The following is a 26,829-nucleotide window of genomic DNA, read 5'->3' on the forward strand; positions in this document are numbered from 1 at the left end:
GCAATTCGGCGGTACCTTCACCCGGCCTCCCGCATGCCCACTATACGCCCTCGCTCAAAGTCCGTCAACTGCACATACGGTTCACGTCCACGCTGTCGCGGCATGCTACCAGTGTTAAAGACTGCGATGGAGCTCCGTATGCCACGACAAACTGGCTGACACTGACGGCGGCGGTGCACAAATGCTGCGCAGCTAGCGCCATTCGACGGCCAACACCGCGGTTCCTGGTGTGTCCGCTGTGCCGTGCGTGTGATCATTGCTTGTACAGCCCTCTCGCAGTGTCCGGAGCAAGTATGGTGGGTCTGACACACCGGTGTCAATGTGTTCTTTTTTTCATTTCCAGGAGTGTATATATAGTAAACTGTCTGAATCAAAATATGCAATTTCTCCTCCTAGTTTATCTAACATTACATATAGTCTAAGCTTGCAATTCATTTAGTGAATGTTGCTTTAAAAATATTTGTAGCTGTGTTATTTTCTACTTAATAATCCTTGAAACTGTATTTCATCTGGGCAATACTGTCATTAAAATAACTTATATCTATATTCTATAAGTGATCGTCCAATGATATTTGATAAGATTTTTCTAAGAGTGTGCCATACTATGTTCAGCTCTTGTTTTGACATTGTCCAAATTTTTCCATGTGGAATTCTGACATATTTTACCAATGGCGCATTTTACAGCATTTTCTTTTGTCTTATGAGTATCTAAGTCAATATCCAATTTTTCTTTGACTTATTTGACATACATGTCATCATCTTCAGAACTGTGTTTGTGGCTTTCTAGTTTTTTTTCCCTTAAGCTTTTCCACGTAATTTTTAAGCAACACACTGCTTTACTTTTATTTCACAGACATCTAAAATTTTATTTCCTTCTACAGCTTTCTTCGTTTCTTCAGTTGTCCAATTTCTAATAAAGTTTCTTTCCTCATCAATGTGATTAAGTTTATTTGTTTTCTCTTCTGCACATTTGACACACAAAGGAAACAACAGTCTTTCATGAAACAGTCTTTCATGAAACATTCTGGAAACAGTGCTTCATTTTTATTAGTCTTTATTCGTACTGGCAAAACATGATGATACAAACGGCTTGGTGCCAATAGTTTATGTTTTTGTCTTTTGCCCATTTCCCTTCTGCACATTCCTCTTGTGGACATTTCTCTTGTGCACATTTGACTCACAGAAGAACAACAGTCTTTCTTGAAAGAGTCTTTCATAAACCGTTCTGGAAACAGTCTTTCATTTTTCTCAATCTTTATTTGTATTGCGAAACATGATTATACAAACATCTGGTTGCCAATAGTTTATATTTTATAAATCTGTACCATTTGCTATTATCATATCTTGGTTTATATATTTTATTGTATGTTTTTCAGGATAAAAATCGTAAACTTCTACATTGGGATAAAGACTACAAACGTCGAAATACCTTACTTTTGTGACAACACCATCTTCTCTAGCTCATCATTTTATTGTGTGTTTACAGACACCATAAAAAGCATCTCTGTGATTTAACACTTTCGCAGTTTCCATTAATTGACTTTTTTTTTAATTTGTGATACACTGTTGAGCTAATCCAGTTACCTTCCTACATCTCTACTAAATTATATTCAGCGCAACTTTCACAGTATATTTTATTTTTGCAGTTTGCAAAGAGACTAAAAATAGATGAGAATCAAAATCAACAATTACAATAATAGTTAAAATATAATGATAATGAGTGACTACAACTAAAATGTATGATATCTGATGTAATATAAATGAAGAAAGAAAAGGTTATATACACTGCCACATCGAAGCAGTATGCCAAGGAACATTATTTTAAAGTTGTTGCCGCATTGCCTGGAAACCATCTTCCAGGAAGGTTTTCTAATTATAATAGTCACTGACCTAATCAAGATAAAATATTGTATGGCAGAAAATACGAATTTATTTAATGAAAATAATATTTAGTTTATTCTAGTAAATGTTTTTTAATTTATTTATAAGTTCCAGAGTGAGGTTTCACCCCTTCTGAATTAACACTATAATGTATAAAGCACAAAATATTAACTGTATGCATCTAGAAATGGTCAGTTTTTATTTTCCTAATAGAAATGTATGGAGAGCCTACAAACTCTAAAAGTTAACAAATCAGAAGCTGGAGCAAAGCACCTAGGAATGAAAGAACATTCAAAACTGGACCAACAACAAACTATTAATCACCTCTCTGTGACTAATGCACCTTTGGTGCATGATCTTACTAACAATAATCATAATGTAACAGACACAATGAGGTGAATGAAGTAAAAGCTAAAACACAACAACTTATACAGATGAGTCATCTTATGTGTAAAAAATAAGTTTTTGGCAATTATATGAATCGTATTCAATAAATGAAATGTATGGATATTATGCTGATTATATTTAAAAGGGAAATCCATGTGGAGAAGCTGTATGGAAAAATCTAATTCCAGGATATTATAAATTATCTGAAAACTTCATTAGAGAATTTCATGATAAATTAAATTGGGACTTACAGGATGAGTCACTAACAATTGGCACCTAGAATAACTGCGAATGTATTATAGTAGCTGAAATGTTTGTGTGACAGAAGTTGCATGGGGCAAGAGGGGCAATAATATAACGTTGGCTCTTGCTGCTGGGTTCGGTTGCGTCATAGATATGAAGGTCAACTTTGCTTTTTTTTAAATGGGATGCTATAGTGTGGTACTTATTTTCTGATAGCGGCTATTGAGACGAATCCAATGATGTGTAACAGTAAGGCCTTTGAAGGTCAATGAAGGTCAAAAAGGTGACATGAACGTCCATTTACAAAAGGTGTTCGAAATTATGGCCATTGGTATCTGTACAATGCTGGAATCTTCTTATTGTCGGGTTCAGCTAAACTGGTGGCTGTCCGACCTTTGCTTAACGTGATTCAGAAGAATAAAGACCTTCAGTTCAGCAACAATAACTTTATTGCGAGCGCGTATCTGACGACGCCCGGCATGCATGGACTGATCGGAGTTACAAAATTTGCTTCCGGGCTCTACAGAAGGATCCTTAATCCTGGAAAAACTTCCGTAGTTATTGGAGAGAAAACAGTACTCGTCCACACAAGCCAGGAGGCACCGAACTACTCAGACGTCGTGTACAGTAATTATGACCGCACAGCACTGCACTGACACACGCGCGCACACCACACACACACACACACACACACACACACACACACACACACACACCGGCGAGCTTGAATTAGCGCGCGGCAGCGTCGCTACATCAGCCCCCGGGCGGAAGCGGAGCGTCGGCGTCGAGATACCGCGCCGGAAAGTGCCCCCGACGTCCAGAACGGGTCGTCCGCGTCGGGGGAGGAGGAACAACGTCAGGAGGCGGATGTTGTGCTGCGTTGGGCGGCGGATGTTGAAGAGCCGGCGCCGGAGATGTGGCGTCAGTGTCTGGAGCAGCGGTAGTTGTGCCGCTAGTCGGGTGTAAGGAAAAGCATACGCAGGTTTAACCCGATTCAACGCAACAGTTGTGGTTTTGCCGTTCACTGGGATATCCATCGTGTGGGCACTGCGCCGTAGCATTTCATATGGACCAGAATAAGGAGCTTGTACAGGTGGTTTAACACCCTCGGTGCGGAGCATGACATGACGACATTGTTCCAGGTTCTGGTGCCAAAAAGTGGGCGGCTTGCCATGACGTGTGGCTTTCGGAGGGCGAATTTTTGATACGTGGTCCCTCAAGAAATCCGGCTGGCCAGCAGCAACTGTCTCTTTGGCATCAGCGTCTACAAAGTCACCAGGAATGCGCAGTGTTTCTACATAAACCAGTTCTGCAGCTGACGACCCCAGGTCTGGTTTGAAAGTCGCCCGTAAGCCTAATAAGACCACTGGTAGTGCGGTTGTCCAGGTTTCTCCGTGGCACATGAGCGCGGCCTTCAAACAACGATGCCAGCGTTCGATCATTCCGTTGCTTGCTGGGTGATAACTTGTGGTCTTATGGTGGGTGTAACCACAGAACTTGGCCAGCTGTGAGATTCAATTGCCGTCCGCGGTCAGTGGTAATATTTAGCGGGCACCCAAATCTTGCCAACCAAGTCATTGCAAAAGCGGAAGCTAATGTGTCTGCTGCTATATTATCCACCGGCACTGCCTCCGGCCAACGTGTAAAACGGTCGATGATTGTAAACAGATATCTTTGTCCGTTCGAAGGTGGAAGTGGTCCGACTACATCCAAATGAACGTGGGCAAAGCGGGCGGTGGTATCAGGAAAATCGCCGATCGGTGCGTGTACATGGCGGTTAATCTTGCAGCGGTGGCACTGAAGGCATGATCTGACCCACTCGCGGCAGTCTTTTTGCATGCCCGGCCACACGAAACGTTGCGATACTAGGCGGAATGTCGGGCGTACCCCTGGATGGCACAATCCATGTACTGTATCAAAGGCTTGTCTTCTAAAAGCCGGCGTCAGAAAGGGACGAGGTCGGCCGCGAGAAACGTCGCAGCATAGCTGTGTATCTTCCACTGGAACATCAACGAGTTTCAGTTGCAATGCGGAAGCCGTATCTTTTACATAGGCAAGGAGTTCTTCGTCGTCTCTCTGTGCCTCTGCCAGTGCAGAAAAGTCTATGGTACTGGAAACACTGCTGATCCGTGATAGGCAATCCGCAACAATGTTGTCGATCCCAGAAATATGTCTAATGTCGTTAGTAAACTGGGCCACGAACTCAAGGTGATGAAATTGACGGGGGGAGCAGTTGACACTATTCCGACGGAAGGCGAACGTGAGTGGCTTGTTGTCTGTATATATCGTGAAAGTTCGCGCTTCCACTTGGGGGGCGGAATTAGTTCACTGCTTGGTATACCGCCAGGAGCTCACGGTCGTATGTGCTCCATTTTCTCTGTGCAGGCGAAAGCTTGTGGGAATAATACGCCAGTGGCTGCCATGCGTTGTCCGACCATTGTTGTAACGCGGCTCCGATCGCCGTCTGGTTCGCGTCTACGACAATTGCTAATGGCGCGTCGAGCCGTGGGTGTGCGAGAAGCGCCGCGTCGGCCATGCTCCTCTTTGTTGCCTCGAACGCAGAACACATGTCCTCTGTGCACTGTATCAGAGACTTGCTATTTACTTTAGGGCCTGATAATGCCGCCGTCAAAGGTTCCTGCAGCTCCGCAGCGTGGGGAAGGTGTCGTCGATAAAAATTGAGCATCCCCTAAAAACGACGTAATTCTTTGATCGTAGTTGGTCGGGGTAGCTGCAAGATAGCGTCCACCTTCTCGGACAGAGGAAGAGAGCCTTCAGCAGAAATCTTATGGCCGAGAAATGTCACCTCTGACTGCCCAAAAACACACTTGTCCACGTTCAAGAAGACACTATAAAGCTCCAATCGCTCGAAAATCTCTCGCAGATGCTGTCGGTGTTGTTCATGGTCAGCAGAGAAAACTAACGCATCGTCCAGGTAGGCAAAACAAAACGGCAACCCCTGGAGAACCGAGTCTATAAACCTTTGCCAAGTCTGAGCGGCATTGCGTAAACCGAAAGTCATAAATTTGCTTTCAGATAAACCGAAAGGCGCTATTATTGCAGTCTTTGGAATGTCGTAATCGGCCACCGGAATCTGTGTATACGCTTTAGCGCAGTCCAGAACTGTGAACACCGTGGCACCATGTAAAGCGTGATTATAATCCCTCAGTAACGGAACGGGATATCTGTCCGGCACTGTTCGCGCGTTAAGCGCACGGTAGTCACCGCATGGGCGCCAAGCTCCACCCTTCTTCGGAACAAGATGTAATGCGGAGGACCACGGGCTCTTAGATGGCCGCATTTGCCCTCGCGAATCATGGCGTCAAATTCTGCCTTCGCTATCTTCAGTCGGTCCGGAGCGAGACGCCTAGTTCGCCACGCTACTGGCGGACCATCAGTCGTTTGAATGTGATGCACCGTGTCATGTGGTATGAACCTGGGAGCTCCTGGCGGCCTGGTCAAGTTCGGATAGTTAAGCAGTAATTCAGTGTACTCACCCTCCGTAGCATGGACCAACTTGGCACTGTGCGTTGCGGTGTTGCGACGGAAACCCGTGACTGTTAAGCCAGTGACGCTGTCTACCAAGCGTGCGTTCGCGACGTCCGGCAGCAGGTGGTAGTGGGCCAGAAGGTCAGCCCCGACGATCGCCTCCGTGACGTCAGCCACTGTAAAATTCCACTCGTACGAGCGACGTAGGCCGAAATTAAGCTCCATCCTCTGTGTGCCATATGTTGCGATGGAAGAGCTGTTGGCAGCCATCAGACGAAAGGCAGTTGGCGGCCGGCAACGATGTATGGCTGTTCGTGGTATGATATTCAGGTCCGATCCAGTGTCAATTAAAAACTTTACGCCGGAACTCCTATCGGTAACAAACAGCCGTTTGGAGGATAACTGGCAGTCGGTTGCGCCTATTGTCAAAAAATGGTTCAAATGGCTCTGAGCACTATGGGACTTAACAGCTGTGGTCATCAGTCCCCTAGAACTTAGAACTACTTAAACCTAACTAACCTAAGGACATCACACACATCCATGCCCGAGGCAGGATTCGAACCTGCGACCGTAGCAGTCGCGCGGTTCAGGACTGCGCGCCTAGAACCGCGAGACCACCGCGGCCGGCCCGCCTATTGTCGACCGCCGGTGGTGTTTGGGTGCGAGCATGGCGATGTGCACTTCCTTGCCTGATCGCCGAATCGTCGGTGGTACCAGCACAACGGTACCTCGCCTTGCGGAGTGGTAGTACCACCGGAAGATCTGCTTCTCGAAAGCCGCCGTCTGTATCGGCTTCTTCTATTATTGTCGTCGTCACGTGCCAGCAGCGCACTGACCTGGGCGCACAGAAGCTCAACCTTGGCCGCGAGTGAATCATGGTCGGCCCGTGCTACAGACGCGGTACTGCTTGTGCTGTTGTCCAACGCCGCGACTGTGCTGACCTGAGCCGGTGTTATTACGTCCTGAATCCGGTCTGCTAGCTGCGCCACGTCATCCAGCGGCATGTCCGTTTGTGAGGCGATTATGGCTTTTATTTGCGGCGGCAACCTACTGCTCCACAGCGTTCTGAGCAGACTGTCTGGCACAGTAACTGTGTCAACTTTGCTGCGTAGACGTCTCAGGTATTGAGAAAGCTTCCTGTCGCCAATTTCTTCCTGCGTCAGAACCTGAAGTATCCGGTCCTCTTGTGACGCGGCCACCCGTCGAATCAACTCTGATTTTAGCCTGCCATAAGCTCCAGCCTCGGGCGGTGCTGTGATTATGTCCTGCACCTCGGCTGCGTAACGTTGGTCGAGCTGGCTCACAATCAGCGCAAATTTAGTTGCGTCGACCGTTATTCCAACGCAGCCAAAACTTGCCTCTGCCTGTGCGAACCAGAGTACTGGGTTGTCGGGCCAGAACGGCGGCAAACGGACTGCAATCCTGGAGACGGCCTGCTGTTCGGTCATTATGTGCTCGTTACTTACGTTGATCACGCCTGCTTCTTCTTAATCACGTCGGTTTCTGCTTGGATCACGTCGGGGTCACCACTTGTCGGGTTCAGCTAAACTGGTGGCTGTCCGACCTTTGCTTAACGTGATTCAGAAGAATAAAGACCTTCAGTTCAGCAACAATAACTTTATTGCGAGCGCGTATCTGACGACGCCCGGCGTGCATGGACTGATCGGAGTTACAAAATTTGCTTCCGGCCTCTACAGAAGGATCCTTAATCCTGGAAAAACTTCCGCAGTTATTGGAGAGAAAACAGTACTCGTCCACACAAGCCAGGAGGCACGGATCTACTCAGCCGTCGTGTACAGTAATTACGAACGCACAGCACTGCACTGACACACGCGCACACACCACACACACACACACACACACACTCACACACACACACACACCGGCGAGCTTGAATTAGCGCGCGGCAGCATCGGTACATTATCATGGATTGAGTGGTATTCCTTACCACTCCAGCACTTATCGAAGCACATGCTCTGACAATTCTCCCTCGTTTAGCGTGCAAATAGTAAATATTCGCCGAGTATGGCGTATCCATCCAACGTGCCATTGACATGTCAACACCATTCGACGGTTTCACAATACAACACTAACAGGAATGGTCAGACTAGTATCGTCGAATCAAGCTAATTTGAATGATGTATTCCTTCGAAGAACAAGTCATAATGCTTCTCATTTATGGAGAAAGCCAACAAATATTCAGTGAGAGCTAGAGACTTACACACTGAAAGACATCCTCAACGTACTCAACCAACATGTCATACATTTAAATATGTGTGTGAGAAATTGAGAACAAGTGCACCTTTAACACATCGGAAACATATCCAGTAAAAGAAAGTTAATAACCAAGAAACGGAAAATGGTACTCTTGCCACTGTGGTTCGAGATCCTTCTCTTACTTCACGTCAAATTGCAAGGGAATCTGACATGAGCCAGAGTAGTGTTGTCCATTTTCTGCATCTTCATAAATATCATCCTTCCCATATCAGTCTCCACCAAGAATTAACTGGTACGGATTGTATGCGTCGCATTAAAGTCTATCGAAGGGCTCAACTTCAGATTCAGAGGGATGACATATAGATTAATTTGATTTTATTTACTGATGAGGCTACATTCACGAACCATGGAAATGTTAATTTGCATATTGCAGTATTGGGCATCTGAAAATCATGCAGCAAGTTGCACACTAAAAACTGTGGTCGGTAAATGTATGGTGTGGGATTCTGGAGGACAGTATTATAGGCCCCTATTTCATCGAAGGACATCTTAATGGTAGGAAGTACACCACATTCCTGGAAGAAACATTCTACATCTACATCTACGTGATTACTCTGGTATTGACAATAAAGTGCCTGTCAGAGGGTTCAATGAACCGCCTTCAACCTGTCTCTCTACCGTTCCACTCTCGAACGGCACGCGGGAAAAACGAGCACTTAATTTTTTCTGTGCGAGCCCTGATTTCTCTTATTTTATCATGATGATCATATCTCCCTATGAAGGTAGGTGCCAACAGAACGTTGTCGCAATCTGAGGAGAAAACTGGTGATTGAAATTTCATGAGAAGATACCGTCAAACGAAAAACGACTTTGTTTTAATGAAATGAAATGAAATGTCGTGTGGCTAGGGCCTCCCGTCGGGTAGACCGTTCGCCTGGTGCAGGTCTTTCGATTTGACGCCACTTCGGCGAACCCGGGCCCTTTGGATTGACAGTCTGTCACGCTGACCACTCAGCTAACGGAGGCGGACTTTGTTTTAATGATTGCCACTCCAATTCACGTATCATGTTTGTGACACTGTCTCCCCTATTTCGCGATAATACAAAACGAGCTGCCCTTCTTTGCAGTTTTTCGATGTCATCCGTCAGTCCCACCTGATTCGAATCCCACACCGCACAGCAATACTCTAGAATAGAGCGGACAAGCGTGGTGTAAGCAGTCTCTTTAGTAGACCAGTTGCACCATCTAAGTGTTCTGCCAATGAATCGCAGTCTTTGGGTTTGCTGTACCCACAATATTATCTATGTGATCGTTCCAATTTACGTTATTTGTAATTGTAATCCCTAAGTATTTATTTGAATTTACAGCCTTCAGATTTGTGTGACTTATCGCGTAATCGAAATTTAGCTGATTTCTTTTAGTATTCATGTGAATAACTTCACAATTTTCCTTATTCAGGATCAATTTCCACTTTTCGCACATTTCTTATCTCAATCATTTTCAAGTCGTTTTGACCATCTGATGACTTTACAAGACGGTAAATGACAGCATCATCTGCAAACAATTTAAGACGGCTACTCGCATTATCTCCTATATAGATTAGGAACAACAAAGGGCCTGTAGCACTTCCTTGGGGAACGCCGGATATTACTTCTGTTTTACTCGATGACTTTCTGTATATTACTACGAACTGTGACCTGTCTGACAGGAAATCACGAATCCAGTCGCACAACTGAGGCGATACTCCATAGGCACGCAGTTTGTTTAGACGCTTGTGAGGAACGGTATCGAAATCCCTCTGAAAATCTAAAAATATGGAATCACTTTACATCCTCTGTCGATAGCTCTTATTACTTCATGAGTATAAAGAGCTAATTGTGTTTCACAAGAACGATATTTTCTGAAACCGTGCTGATTATGTGTCAATAAATCGTTTTCTTCGAGGTACTTCATAATGTTCGAATACAGTATATACTCCAAAACCCTACTGCAAATCGACGTTAATGTTATAGGCCTGTAATTCAGCGAATTATTCCTACTTCCCTTTTTGGGTAATGGTGTGATGTGAGCAATTTTCCGGTTTTTAGGTACGGATCTTTCTGTGAGCGAGTGGTTGTATACAATTGCTAAATATGGAGCTATTTTATCAGCATACGCTGAGAGGAACCTCACTGGTATACAATCTGAACCGGAGGCCTTGCCTTTATTAAGTGATTTAAGCTGCTTCGTTACACCGAGGATATCTACTATGTTTCTCATCTTGGCAGTTGTTCTTGATTGAAATTCAGGAATATTTACTTCGTCTTCTTTGGTGAAGGAGTTTCGGAAAACCGTGTTTAATAACTCTGCTTTAGTGGCACGTCGCCAGTGACTTCACCGTTGAACCGCGGGACTGCTACGGTCGAAGGTTCGAATCCTGCCTCGGGCATGGATGTGTGTGATATCCTTAGGTTAGTTAGGTTTAATTAGTTCTAAGTTCTAGGCAACTGATGACCTCAGAAGTTAAGTCGCATAGTGCTCAGAGCCATTTGAACCATTTGAATTTCACCGTTGTTATCGCGCAGTGAAGGTATTGATTGCGTCTTGCCACTGGTGCGCTTTATGTATGACCAGAATCTCTTTTTGGTTTTCTGCCAGATTTCGAGACATAATTTCGTTGCGGAAATTATTAAAAGCATCTCGCATTGAAGTACGCGCCATATTTCGAACTTCTGTAAAACTTTGCCAATCTTAGGGATTTTGCGTTCTTTTAAATGTAGCATTCTTTTTTCGTTGCTTCTGCAACAACGATCTCACCCGTTTTGTGGAGCATGGGGGATCAGTACCATCGCTTATCAATTTATGTGGTATGTATCTCTCAATTGCTGTCGATACTATCTCTTTGGAAACATTCCACAACTTTTCTTCACTTACATGATCAGATCGGAAGGAGTGAAGACCGTCTCTTATAAAGGCGTTAAGAGCATTTTTTCAGCTTTTGTAAATAGATATACTTTGTGTTTCTTTTTTATGGTTGTAGGTGTTACGGTATTCAGCCTAGCAGCAACTGCCTTGTGGTCGCAAATCCCTGTATTAGTCACAATACTCACTATTTGGCCAGGATTATTTGTTGCTAAAACGTCAAGTATGCTTCGCAACCATTTATGCTTCGAGTGGGCTCATGAACTAATTGTTCAAAATAATTTTCTGAAAAAGCATTCAGTACAATTTCGGATGACGTTTAATTCCTGTCGCCGGCTTTAAACGTATAATTTTTCCATCTTATCGAGGCTAGATGGAAGTCACGACCTCTGACAGCAATAAATACTCCACCACCAACTGTATTTAATCTATCCGTTCTGAACACTGTTAGATCGTTTGAAAAAATTTCGGTTGAACTTATTTCCGGCTTAAACTCGCTCTGTACCTACAACTATTTGAGCTTCAGTGCTTTCTCTTAGGGCTTGGAGCTCTGGTTCTTCCCCAACACAGCTATAACAATTTACAACTACAATACCAATCGTTTCTACAACTACGTTACTGTGTTTTAAAGCCATATGGCATTGTACTATAATTTTCCAGAACAAATCTTTTATTATATTGAAATAAGAATTCTGTTTTTAAAATTGGTTCTTGACTAAACACTGCCCATTTTTAGACGGACATCCCTTCTGTGGTTCCCTGAGACCCTCTAACCTAAATAACCGCCCAGTCCTTTCCACACAGCCCGCCCTACCTGTATAGCCGCCTCTTGTGTGTAGCGGACTCCTGACCTATTAAGCGGAACCCGGAAACCCACCACCCGTTGGCTCAAGTCAAGTAATCTGCAGCCCACATGGTCACAGAACCACCTGTGCCTCTGATTCAGACCCTCCACTCAGCTCTGCACCAAAGGACCACAGTCGGTTCTATCGATGATGCTTCAGATGGTGAGCTCCACCTTAGGTCTGTCATTGGAAGAAATACTTTTAGGAACAAGGAACAGAATGTGGGATCAACATGATGGTTGCCCAGCACATTTTTCGCTGATAGCTAGAAATGAGTTGCAGAGCTAATTCCCAAATCGTTGGATTGGATGCAGAGGAGACGTGTCTTGGCCAGCTCGTTCGCCTGATTTGGCGCCTCTGGATATTTTCTTTTGGGGATTTGTAAAAGCCATTGTTTATAAAGATGTTCCAACTGTACCTGAAGATATGTGAGAAGGAATTGCCAGAGCATATGCTTCAGTAAGTGCCAATGTGATAAGGAATGCCACTCAGTCCATGATAAGTCCTGCATTGATGCCAACCTCCTGTAAATGGACGTTCATGCCACCTTTTTGACCTTTTTTGACCTTCAAAGACCTTACTGTTACACATCATTGCATTCGTCTCGATAGCTCATGTCAGGAAATAAGTAGCAAACGATAGCACCCCATTAAAAAAACAAACAAAGTTGACCTTCATATCTCTGAAGTGACCCCACCTAGCAACAAAAATCCAATTTCACATTATTGCCCCCATTTTCCCATGCAACTTTTGTCCGACAAATTTTTCAGCTCAAATCATATTTTCAGAGTTATTCTTGGCGCCAATAGCTAGTGACTCACCATGTGTAGTAAGGCAATGTTAAATATCTGATAACTTCATCAGAAAATTTCTAAATAACTTTGATTGGTTGTATATATCAAGGTATAAAAAATTTTCTGACAATTCTATTGGTGAATTTCAAGATAAATTAAATTGGCAAGAAATATAAATATCAAAAACTGGCTGAGGATTTTATAAAAGAATTTTAAGGCAAAATTGATTGGGTTAGTATATCATGTAATCAAAAATTATTTGAAGATTTATTAGAGAATTTCAAGATTAAGTAATTTGGGATGATATATCATGTAGTTAACATTTATTTAATGATTTTAGAGAGAGTTGCCAGATAAATTAAATTGTGAACACTTATCATCTGAGCTAGAATTTCGTGTTACAGTGTGAAGATAAATTATACTGGAATACTGTAACTAGGTATCAAGAATTGTCTGAAGATTGTATGAGTGAATTTCAAGACAGATTAAATTTGAATAATATATCATATAAAAATATTGTCTGAAAATTTTATTACTGAATTTAATGATAGAGTTAACAGGGAAAAAATGTAAAATATTAACAATTATCAATACCTTTCATAAAAAAAATTATGAAACTACGAAATAATGGATGAGGTTAAAGGCAGCAAATGGTGCAGCTGCTGAACCACTCACCTATTCCATATGCGTAATTGATAAAAATTATCCACTTTGAAAACAAAATTTAATCTTATTTTTCAAAAAGAATGTGTTGGATATGGTTAACTGAAAACGTTTCTTATCCAATGTGTAGAACAGAATATAATTTAAAAAATTGTGGAATGCAATCGAATATATCATTAAGCACTTCTTCTTGAGTGTAAACCATTCAAAACATTAAAATAATTATGACTGCTAATTATATGTATTTACTGATATAAATTTATAATCAATTCTTAACATTCCTTCAAAATCTGGATGTCTGTCTTGAATAATATATGACGTTTATTGTAATTTTTTTCTTTGTGTTCTAGTGACTTAGTAATTATATTCATAGTCAAATATTCACATATTCCTAAAAAGACCGAAAGTCGGTCATAAATTCTGTACGTATGTTGAGGAGTAACATATCATAATAATGTATGTATCTCTTTCACTTATTATTCTTTTCACATCATTAATTACTCCAGTTAAGCCTTGTATGTTTTCAGTTTTGATTTTGTTTAAAGTTTCCAAGTGAGTTATTTTATCTTTTATTTCATATTCCCCATTTTTACGCATCCATGGTAAAACTTCATGTGGAACACATTTTTAAATTGTTTAGCTATTTTTTGGTGATTTTAAAATTCAGGAGTAGAGGCATCCCTTATTGATCAATAATGAATTTTTTTCATTGTAAGTTACACCCTCCAGATTGGATGGGCTTAAATTTTCTAAAATTGTTCTGTCATCTTCAACTATTTGTTGGAAAGTTTTATCTACTTTTTTTTACATTCTAAAATTACTGCAACATCTTTAGCTTTAAACCAATGATTATATTGTTCATCAGTAATCATAAACATATGCTAATTATTATATGAAAGTTTTTGTGGATGAAGGAGCCTTTTGTTATGCCATATCGATGATGACTCCCTTTGATAAAAATAGCTTTTTTTAAATTTTTTAATTTATATTAGCAACAACACACACACACACACACACACACACACACACACACACACATACATACATACACACATACACATTTAATTATCATTTCATATATATATATATATATATATATATATATATATATATATATATATTCAATATCTGCATTATTTCTGTCATCCACTACTATTTGCAGAAACAACAATAGTAGAAGGACGTTCACTGAAATAGATGAAAAATATTGTAAACTTAATATAAAATCACCCAGTCTGGATGTATTGTGAGGAAATGAGAAATCATGCATATTTATTAATGAACCTCATATATATATATATATATATATATATATATATATATATATGAAATGATAATTAAATGGACACCCTAGCTGCAAAGAGAGTTGATATACTTCATAGGGGACATGTTGAAAATGTGTGCCCCAACTGGGACTCGAACCCAGGATCTCCTGCTTACATGACAGATACTCTATCCATCTGAGCCACCGAAGGCACAGAGGATAGTGTGCCTGCAAGGGTTTATCCCTTACTCTCACGGGGATCATGCAAGGGATAAGTCCAGATGAAATAGAGTTTCAAGGATTATTATGCAGGAAATAACACAACTAGAAATATTTTTATAGCAGCATTCACTACATCAAATGCAAAGCTTAGGTTGCACGATATGTTAGATAAACTAGGAGAAGGAATTGAGAATTGTATATTTTGCTGAAGACTGTGCAGTATATGTTCTTAATGGTGAAAATCCTGTGGAACTGAGTTTATATGTTAGGTGAATGGACAGATGACTCAGAAGATAATAAATGGATTATGAACTGGGTTTCAACAGGACCAAAATCTAACTGTTATGTGAAAATTATGAAGGATTCGCTTTAAACTGTTAAAAACTTCAAAATTTGAATGATGAAGTTATGATAAGATTAATTGAGGATGAAATAAAGAATTAAGTACAATTAGAGTACAACCAAATAACTAGAGATGTAAGTACTAAATATTTAGTCAACATACAAATTAAAAAAGAATTCTTATATCAATATGATAAAACAATTATTTTTGTAAGTGTTTTATATATGAATAGAGGCTGTGAATATTTTCGTAATAGATTTTGAGATAAGATAAGTTTGGATCTCGATAGTGAATTGACAGTTATTTTACCAGACAGACATTTGAAAATAGTTAGTAACTGGAACTTTCAGTATTTTGGAAGATGGAAATATCAAACTGTTATAAAGAAAAGATAATAATAATGATAATGAATTTCATGATTTGGAATTTTTTGTTTAAATTAGCTTGATTCACTGTGGAATTATAGATTCTCTGAAACCATAGCCCAAAAATTATTGGATTTAAAAATTCTCTATTTTATTAAATTAATCCTAGTGTAGCCAAAGAGTGTCCAGATAAGAAATGCAGTAAGGAGTAAGTTAGTACATTGGATGCAACCAGGTGGTTTTTAATAGTGCAACCTTTTTTTCAGCAAGTTAACTGGTTTTTTATTTTGATTATTTTGATCAGCTGGTGTATAAAGAACACAAAGTGGGTTAATCACTCCTTGAGTTTTTTATATGCTAGCTGATTAAACTATTCAAATCAAAAACTTGTTAATTCATTGAAAAGAAAGGTTGTAGTATTAAAAACCACCTGAGTGCATCCATCGTACCCACTTAGTACTGCCGACGCCATTAATTCTGACCCTTTCACTCTTACTCACTCGCTGGCACTGAGCCCTTTGCTGTCGTTTCCACTTCGTTTAACGGCTCCGAACCGGCTGAGCATGGTGTACCATTGTCCTATTTGGTCATACAAAAGAGACTGACGGGGGGACTAAATGCAGGCCTTCTCTCTGAAATATTAACCACTTTCTAACGTTCCAATGTTACACACATTGAGTTCTTCTTAAGGGGCAGCCAAAACTAAAAGCCATTTTGTAAAATCATGAAACCCCACAGCACTTGCCTAATCCACAATCTTTTATCGTGCAGACGACTTGTTTCGAAACACATATAATTCCATCATTTGATGTAAACTGTAATAATGAAAATATTGTGTTATACGACAATGGGAGCGGATCCTTGATCTGAAATGTCATGAAAAGACCTGTGTGGCTAAAATTTATAAAATGAATTAAAATAAATTAAAAGAGAGAACAGGACATTACCAACAAATGAAATCACTTAACCATCTGAGATCATCCTCACCCCAACATTCTCATAGGCTCTGTGTCAAATGGATAAAAGAATCTAGAAAAGTCCAAAAAGCGGACATAGTGACAGGACACCAAAAGTCCCCAGAGTGAAACATTTAAATTTCAATAACGGGGGAGGGGGGGAGAGGTCACATATTGAGTGGAATTACATATAAATTTCATAAAAACCATTTCCTCGTTCTGTGGGACCAGGAATACAAACAGGAAAACGGCTTAATAGTAAATACTCGTCGTGAATACTGAGGCCACACACAACCCACAGCGCTGGTTCAGTATGCAACAAACGCGATTGGTGAACTGTTCACACTGGAAAAGACTTTAAGTATCCCACCTTCCATAACCCTGGGTTCGGTGTGGGGCGGCGGTGGGGTGGGTGGAGTGCTGTGGCATGTTGCGACGTTGTGAACCACTGAGGGCTACAGCGGGACGAAGTCTCTCCGTAATTTCTAGATTCCCGGTTCAATCCCACCAATGTTCATTCCTATCCTCTCGATGCAGTTAATAAACGCCCTTCCCTGCGTCACAAAAATACTTCAGGTAATTATGACATTATTCAGGAAGGTTAAGTTGTCCATGTAACGTAATTTTCCTTGTTTTCTTATGAATATACAATTCGTCTTCCCTCTTAATATTGTAGTAGTTCCGTCTCCTTTCTGCTGTTATTTCCAGCTTTTCCCGCTAAACAACTGACACTCACATATCTGTTTCACACCAAGCCTGCGCTATGCGTCGTATGAGGCCTCATTGCTGACAACTGTTATATACTGTTACGTAGTGTCCCTGTTTGTTCCCGATCGTGTACATATGGGAATGGGTTTTTTATGAAGTACATGTAAGTAATTCCACGCAATATGTGATTTTTTCCTCCTCCTCCCTCTTTGTTTACACGTTTCAAGATTCTGGTGACTTGGTGTCTGATCGTGATATCCGCTTTTTCGGATTTTTTAAGGTCCCTTTTATCCATTTGACACAGAACGTTTGGTTCCATGAGAATGTTGGGGTGAGGATGAGCTAAATGGTTAAGTGATTTTATTTGTTGGTAATGTCCAATTCTCTCTTTTAATTTATTTTAGATATTTTAGCTACACGGGTCTTTTCATGACATTTGAGACTCAAGAATCTGCTCCCACTGTCGTATAACACAATATTTTCATGATTACAGTTTACATCAGATGATGAAATTGTAAGTGTTCCGAAACTAGTCGCGTCCACGATAAATGGTTGTGGATTAAGCAACTGTTGTGCGGTTTCTTCATTTTACAAAATAGTTGTACGCATGCTCCGAATTTGGAATGATTCAGACGATTCCTTCTGAGCGTTGCAAATTTTCACAAAAAAATGTAGTGTACAATAGCTCACCAGACTTACTATCGCACGTTGTATATTTTGCACATTTTTATTAATGCAAATATGTGGCTGACTTGAAGACGGCCGCTTGACCGCTTATGGTTGTGTGTGAATAAATAGGCATAACAGCAGGTTTTGGTAGTTTCAAGATTTCCGGTCTTTACGATTAAATATTTACTAACTAACTCAAGAAGAAGTATGACTAATAGACAAAACTTGGAGTTTCATAAATAAAGACAGTTAATACGAAGCGCAGACTATTCTTGAACACCCTAATCCTGTTAAATCTGGCACACGTTTAAAGCTAGGATATATTTCTTGGCTACACACAAAGAAGGACGAAGTCAGCTCGACGACTAACATGAGCCTTTCCTGTCTGATATGCAAATGTTGTGTAAGTGTTTACACAGTGCATACAGAAATCGATAAGCCCTGAATTTGTGCGGCAACAGCCTCATATACCGAAACTGCACTAAATTACTTGTACATTGATTGTGATAGGGAATAGAAAATTAAACGCGTAAGAGACAATCAGAGAATGTGCAAAGGGGCGTGGTCAAAGATAACTAGAAAACGTGAGATCAAACTAGCCAGCTAATTGTCTAATTGAATTACGTTATACGAAAAGAGGAACTCGTGGAGTCGTTGCTCCGCAGGAAGTTTTAAGTTAGTAATGCAAAGACGAAATATTTATTATACACTTTTTGGACGGACAAAGATACCTACAGAGGTACAAATATTGACCTGGGGTCGTATGATAACAACCGTTATACATGCTTGGGGTCGCTATCGAACACGTAGCTGTGACCCCCGAGACGGTGTGCGCGGCAGCCTGACTTACCGACGTTCAGAGCTGCCAGTAAGGCTGCGGCTGTAGGCGGAGCGGCCTGCATTGCGTCGCGCTGTCGCTGTCCCTGAGTCGCGCGCCGCACTCGCTGGTCGGCGACGCACTTGGTCACGCTGCGAGACGTGACGTCACACGAGATTACGAGCACCTAGAAATACACCTGGCAATTAAGCACTAAGTACGAAATGAGATAACTGTTGCCACATACATTTGAAGTGCATTCCCAGCTCTTACGTTTGCTTTACGTGAACTTTTCCGCCTTTTAAGCCCCTTCTGGCCACGGTGGACAAATAATTGTACTAGAATGAAATTTTCACTCTACAGCGGAGTGTGCGCTGATATGAAACTTCCTGGCAGATTTAAACTGTGTGCCGGACCGAGACTCGAACTCGGGACCTTTGCCTTTCGCGGGTAAGTACTCTACCGACTGAGATACCCAAGCAAGGTCCCGAGTTCGAGTCTCGGTCCGACACACAGTTTTAATCTGCCAGGAAGTTTCAAATAATTGTACTTTTCTACTTGCCGTCACATGATGCGAGTCAGTATTTGCCGATACACAAATACGAAGAGGACGAAGTACTGTGTGGATTTTCTTAGTCGATCAGCTCTACAGAGAGAAAGAGCCTACAAATAAACATTTAGAAATTTTACAAGAACGATGTCTGGGTGTTCCGTTATATGTGCGTCAGATGTGCGTCATGATCCTTGGCGTATATTTGACACATGACACTTCTGAATTGAGCCGTTTAACCACAAAATGAAACAATAGTATGAGACGATGACAAGAAAAAGTCGAAACGTTTTTAAAATATACACAGCATCAACACAAAACACTTACCGGTTTTTGCAACATTCTTGTGCATTTTGGCCGGCCGAAGTGCCGTGCGGTTAAAGGCGCTGCAGTCTGGAACCTCAAAACCGCTACGGTCGCAGGTTCGAATCCTGCCTCGGGCATGGATGTTTGTGATGTCCTTAGGTTAGTTAGGTTTAACTAGTTCTAAGTTCTAGGGGACTAATGACCTCAGCAGTTGAGTCCCATAGTGCTCAGAGCCATTTGAACCATTTTGTGCATTTTTGTCAACATTTCACGGTGTAGATTACATTTCTTAATTGCAGTTACCGGTCCCAGCCGATTTGTGGCATCTTAAGATTCAAACACAGAATTACGGTTGCTACGACAAACGTCAGTCTATGCATATCGATACAATCATTATCTATACTGTCCTCTTCATAAAATTACGAAACAGGAACACTGTCCTCTTTCACGACACAATTCTGCCTATCTGTCTTCTTAACAAACGCTGGCGTGTCAGACTTAAAGACGAAAGTAGCTTTCAAGTTATGAGTCAACCAAGTAACATAGCTCCATGAAATTTGGACCACACTGAGAAGGACTGCTATTGCGTAGTACAGAACACAACAGAAGAAAATACGCTACTAGACGAATAGAACTGACACGTTCATTCAAAGACAATAATTACACAGAAGTTATCGTAATGGTTTCTGGCGCACTGAACATTAAAAACGTGCCACATGGCTGTGTCATCACCACTGACGGCGTTGTATGCCCTGCAACGTGCTCTCACGCTGGGCGCAAGGCTGATAAAGTTCTTATGCTAATTCGTTGCATTTCAATACCAGCGCGCTTGACAACGTTGTTGTTCCAGGTGGACGTGCTGCGTCACGTTCCCCGACGCATCGCAGACGTGAGCCCTGGCATTTAAGTAGGGCGAACGGGAGCTCGACTGAAAATACTCTCGGTACAAGAGCTATTCCAGGTTCGCAGTCGAATGTGGTCGCGCGTCGTTATCCGCAAAAATGAAGTCAGGCACGAATGCTCCCCCGGAAAGTCGCTCGTTTAGCAGGAATACGGTGCCACGATAACGTTTGTAGGTTATCAGTATCAATAAGGACGACCGTCACCTTGAGTATCAGGTTGCACTGATAAGGACTTCCTGTGTCACGTACCCACCTCGACTCCTTGACGCCCCCAGTCCCTCTACGCTAGAGACCCACTGGAAATCCATCGACATCACCCAGTGGGTCACTCAGGCAGTTGTGTGACTTACATTCAAGGTCGTAATGTAACTCTGTACTCGTCACGTGATATAAAAATGGCGGTAACCACCTGTCTCCCTCCCCTCCCCACCTCTCCAGAACAATGAGAGTGATCTTCATATTTTATAGCTGTGACACTAACGTGGAAAGCATTCACACTGCAACTGAGCCGCAAACGGAGAGGATCAGACTGTCTCTATTTGTTAGTAACAAATTAGGTTAAGGAACGTCACATGAGTGCTATTAACACCAATTACATATTAACGTCATTCGAGGCACCAGCACAGACCACATGCAGGAAAATATGGAAGTAGGCTCATTCTTCCACCATTTTACGTATTTTCCAAAAAATGGGTCTGAGCACTATGGGACTTAACTTCTGTGATCATTTGTCCCCTATAACTTAGAACTACTTAAACCTAACTAACCTATGGACCTCACACACATCCATGCCCGAGGCAGGATTCGAACCTGCGACCGTAGCGGTAGCGCGGCCCCGGACTGTAGCACCAAGAACCGCTCGGCCACTCCAGCCGGCGTATTTTTCCATATTTTGCGTATTTTTCACCGTTTTCGTGTTTTTTACCGGGTTTTTCCACAGTTTTACGTATTTTGACAAATGACACAAGATTCATCCCAGAGCTCCCGACGTCACATCAACGTCTGTCAGACAATCGCCATGCAGTATGTGCCCCCAGTAGTTAGCACTGCTACTGAAACACACCTCCCAGCTCCATCTTTTATAACTGGGACACAGAGCAGGGAACCTTTGGGAGAGTTTGTGGGCTGAGTCCCTTTGTTAATAACACCTTGAGGTCTGTTTGTTAATAACAGTGTAATATTTCATCATTAGAGACACCAGACGAGGCTTCACCCAAACTCAAATGTAAGTACGCTAATTCCTCCAAAATTTTACATATTTTCTTCTGTATTTTCCACAATTTTACGCATTTTACAAAGTAAAGCGAGATCTGACCCGCCGCCTCAACGTCTCATCACGTCACGCCATCACGTTATCACGTAGCCACGTCGCGTCACAGCTGCGCGTCGTGTCGATGTCATGATGCTCTAGCCAGTCACAGTGTAGACTGTGTCCCGATTTATTTATCATTCCTAAGCCGCCAGTCCATTGCTAGTGTGTTTGTGGAATGATAGTGTTAGAAACGGACACATAGCAACTTCTGTCAACACTAACGATTTCCAGCCAAATATGAAAGGGTAAGAAATATCACTACATTTCCACATTGTAGGACGCTATACTAAAAGTCTGATGCCTCCAACCGAAGATAACGTATGTGTGTAATTCAACGCTTCAAAACACACATTTGCCGGCCGGAGAGGGCGAGCGGTTCTAGGCGCTACAGTCTGGAACCGCGCGACCGCTACGGTCGCAGGTTCGAATCCTGCCTCGGGCATGGATGTGTGTGATGTCCTTAGGTTAGTTAGGTTTAAGTTGTTCTAAGTTCTAGGGGGACTGATGACCATAGATGTTAAGTCCCATAATGCTCAGAGCCATTTGAACTTTTTTTTTTTTTTTTGCTATTGCTATCTGTCGATAGCTATAAGCAGGATGCAGAACTACTCACTTTGTATTGTGCGGGATACTAATTGTGTGTTTACTAGATAGATGTGGTATGAGGTTGTGGCGTTCGCTATGTTATTCAGTAGTTTGGTATTTAATTAATTTGTAAATGAAAATTATAATCTTATTTTATTACATTGAGTAATTACTGGATAATTTTTGTCCCGTCTAAAGATTTGGTCAAGTTGCTAAAGAACTCCAAGTTAACGTCGTGTTAAAGTATTGTCTGTAAATTGTGTAAGTGTCACTCAATCACAGATTCTATACAACTATGGATTATGATGGAAACAGTTATCTTCAGCAAAATGATCATTAAAACCACCGAATATCAGCCGCGCACAACACTGACGTATGCTACCTGAAACAATGTTCTTCGCAACTGGTGCGTAATTAATTTCGGCTCCATACATCAGCTAGAAAAGTTTGTTATAAGGATCGTGCTATGAACACTGTTTTTAAAGAACCAATCTGATTCGAATCATTTTCATTAAAATGAGTTCGGGACCACCGGTGCACATTTATTTTTACACATTCGCATTACGTTCGGCAGGGTTGCGTAATTTGAATTTGCCGCTGAGATAATTATTAAGATGGCGGCAGACAATTGATAGAGACTTTCCGTTGTTAGACCAAATAAGTAAGTATTTGAAATGATTATTAAACTCTATAAACTCTACTTTCGTATTGTGCACTAGTTAGACTTCATCAAGCAAACATTTGATTTGTTTCTAAGGAAAACACAGACAAAAACGCGATACAAATCGCTATCATTAATGGCTGCGCTCCTTGCAGCGGAAAGAAATAATTAACACAGATAATGCTTACTGAGAGAGGAATTAAAGTTACAAATAATTATTCACTTATATTTATAATAATAATGAACTCTATTTTCAAGTAATAATTAACAAATAATTACAATTTCTTAACAGACCTCAGTTTGATATGCGTCCGTAACCTACAAGGTCATACTGCAGGAGGAAAGCCCACAGCATCCGAGCACATCTGCAGAGGTGGAAAGTGGGCAACAAAAGGGTAAAAACAAAGGAAGACAAACGCAGTTCATAAAAGGAATTTACAATTATCGTTGTCTTTGTATGATACACATCGATATGTCCAATTACATCATAGAATATTATATAAATAATTAATATTTATCATCGTTTTCACTATTTGTTCATATGTCGAATAGATAATGTTTATAACTGTTACAGGCATAATTTCCTCTCGTCGCACTGCAGCTAAAATTTATCTCGTGGATGTTACAAGGTGATATAGCCGGCTTCGAGATAGGCTTCAGACTGAAATATTTAAGCTTTCCTCGAAAGTAGCAGAGCAGCATAATTGCGAAAGTGTCTTTCTGTATTTGACGATCTGTAGACCACTTTTGCAGGGTTTAACTGTCAGTGAATATGGCGACCTGAACAAATTAGTTTTGCCACTCAAAGTCTCGTCTGCAGAAGAAAATGGCCGGCAGTGCTCCCACACCAGCAGCAGCAATTTGATGGGTAAATTAAGAATGCTCCATTCATTCGGAAGGCATCCTTTGTGCTGGGGCACAGGAGCCTCTACAGACTGTTCAAACAAGATGAGGGTAAGGTATACACAGAAAGTTTTGAGAGTAGCGTGATGTCTTGTTTGTTCAAGTGTTCAAAGACTATTTGAAGCAGACCATCCATCTCTGACGGGATGCTCTCCCTCATCCGCCATTGTGGCATTAGGGCATCTCCAGAGCAGCAGCTGTAGGACGTCGAAAATTCCAGTCATTATTCTCTTCTGCAGCACAGTGCTTCGAATTCTTTTTGCATATATGTACTAATTTTCCCGCCTGTGCTAAGACAGTGCTCTCTTTGCAAACAACAAGAATGCTTTTACGATTAAAGGTGTCTTCACAACCATGCACAGACATGATGAAGGCTTTTAGCGTTGAGAACATGAGCGAATGTTTACCGTTTCTGAGACATTTGTTGAAAGAAGAGCGTTACTATTTCTGGGAAGGGTAACACGTGATGGATGGGGAGCCTCATTAGGACCATCTGGAAGAATGCATTCGGTATTATTCTATAACGTTTTCGTAAATAGATCCTGTTAGGACAAGAATCCCCATGCAGACAATATGAGACATCACGAAAGCTCCTACAACAAAAGCGACCATTAACTATTTCTGCGCCGCTTTACGATTTCTGGGTATGGTTGGTACGTAATGGAGGAGCTGTCCCGTTATTATCGCTAGCCACAATGCATACTGTGTTGTTCTGTAATATTTTTGTAAACAGTTTCTGAAAGCATTGCAAAAGATTTATATAGCGCATCCAGAGGAAGACTTCGCTGTTACATGCATAAGACAAGAGTCATCAGTATAACACTGACAACCTTTTAGTTGTGACTGCGAGAGGTTCGCTAAGCAAACATCTTGCTCGGCAATTAGGCTGGCCCTGGACCGTCACTTACGAAGGTCAGGAAACAGCACACCAGCCATGGGTAAACACGTGAGCGCCCAGAGGCGTCTCCCATGTGGGCCAGGCTGGACCAGCTTGTGCACCAAACACATACAGTCATCATTCTGCCTTGCACCTCTGTAGGGAACAGTTCGGCCATACGTTGCAGTCGAATTTCTTAACAATAGTTCGAAAATGTTTCTGCATGCAGTGAGTGTTTGTGCAATGCATTGTTTGGGCTCTTTAAGTTTTGTGAGCGTGTTTGCAGAGCATTATACATGCATTATTTCGGCAATTTACGTGTATTTTGCAGGTCTGTAGGGTATTTATTGTGCCCTGAAGCACGTCAGGGTGAGTGTTGTGTGCCAGCGCAACAAATAAACTACATGAAATCCATCCCTAAATAAATTGTTCCAGTTTCTCACTCAAGATAAGTAAGGTACACTCCCTCCTCTCCAGCAGCTGGACACAGACTGAGTCGTTTTCCTGCCCTTTTTCACCAGACCTCCATCTTGGATTATGTCATGGGAAGGGGGGAGGTGTAGGGATAACAGCGCCCTCTGGTCACAGTACTGTGTACTAGGTCAGTTGGACTTTGGACCTCATGGTGAACACATTGGATAGAGCTACTGCATGTAACAACTCAAATTGTTTAAATAAACACTACATGCACAATAAAGACTTGCAACCATCCTATCCAGCAGCCCAGTAGAGACTGAGTTCTTTTCTTGCCAGTTCCAAGGAAGAGGTGGTGGTTGGATGACTTAGGTTGGTGGATGTAGCCCAATTGACCTATTTTCCCGCCATTTTTACCACCAAAATGTGGCCGCCATTTTGTTGGTGAGGGGAGGTAAGGGGATGACCATCAGCACACTATTCAGAAGAAAAGTCCAGAGCGCCTAGTCCCATACAATGGTTCCATCCTTAGGCCAAATTGACCTATTCTCCCACCAAAATTTGAACTTCCCCACCATGATGTCACTCCGATATTGCCACATCCATCGTCGCCATCTTGGATCTGCCCTCTTGAATAAATTCGCCAGCAGTGCAATGTGGAGTGACACAAACTTTGTCCTACTAGTGGGGAGGAGGAGCAATTTTATCCCAATTCCACTATATTGGCATGTGTTAATGTCCAAAGTACTCATGAGGGAGATGAATTTTGCTTTGCATAACCGTTTTTCGCTTCCGATAGAATTTATAGTGTTCTTGCTGAGCGAACAACTATATACCGAACATCAAATGTCTGTGAGCATTATAATTTTAAATACATTCTCCATAAAACTCCAGGATGTACCACATTTCGAGACGCAGGAAATGCAGTACTGAATTCACGTCTTCGGTCCAAATGTAGATGATGGCAAACCAGAGGATGACCATGACCACACTACGCAGAAGAAAAGTCCAGAGCGCCTAGTCCCATGCAATGGTTCCGTCCCCAAGCCGATGATAACACTGGGGAATATATTCTGCATTACAGAAACTGAAAACGACGTCTCACTTTCGGGATCGAACTTATTAGTGTCATCGGCAGCATCACTTTCAAGCAGCGTTGCTGGTTGAGGAAGTAGATCGATGTAAACACCGAACAGAGGTCTCTTGCGACAAAGAACTTTGAAAAATATTTTTATAAATTAATGAAGAATCCATTTTCGGGAAAACTGCGGAGAATATTAGAGAATACCGCGAAACTGCTTTACTTTACCTTTGGAAGGACGTTTTGGAGCGAGAGAGAATACCGCCAGGTCAAATTTTAAGTGGATCAAGACTAATCGCAGTCGTTTTAGCTAAGGTTTTGGCGCAGTTCAAGAAGTCTGCTTATGTTGGTATGTGTGTTCTGGACCTCTTCAAACTCAACATATACCAGTTTCACTCTCATTTTGCAAAGCCATACTTCACTGATCTCAAATTAATGTTTGAACAGGTAGTTTTACCTACTGTTTGAAAGGAT

General features: G+C 41.8%; 1 protein-coding gene across 1 annotated transcript in view; it reads right to left on the reverse strand.

Moving 5' to 3' along the window:
• The window catches only part of LOC124776201 (lysosomal acid glucosylceramidase-like), a 175,888-nt gene extending 156,217 nt beyond the window's left edge, over window positions 1–19,671 (reverse strand). Inside the window, exons 1-2 of the mRNA XM_047251035.1 lie at window positions 19,642–19,671; window positions 18,798–18,951 (exon numbers count right to left, since the gene is read on the reverse strand). Coding sequence (XP_047106991.1) covers window positions 18,798–18,951; window positions 19,642–19,656 — 169 coding nt within the window. The 5' untranslated portion in view covers window positions 19,657–19,671. The remainder of the gene's footprint in view (window positions 1–18,797; window positions 18,952–19,641) is intronic.
• Window positions 19,672–26,829: the final 7,158 nt, after the last annotated feature.

This window comes from Schistocerca piceifrons, chromosome 2 (assembly GCF_021461385.2).
Source record: "Schistocerca piceifrons isolate TAMUIC-IGC-003096 chromosome 2, iqSchPice1.1, whole genome shotgun sequence".
In the NCBI taxonomy this organism is placed as follows: domain Eukaryota; kingdom Metazoa; phylum Arthropoda; class Insecta; order Orthoptera; family Acrididae; genus Schistocerca; species Schistocerca piceifrons.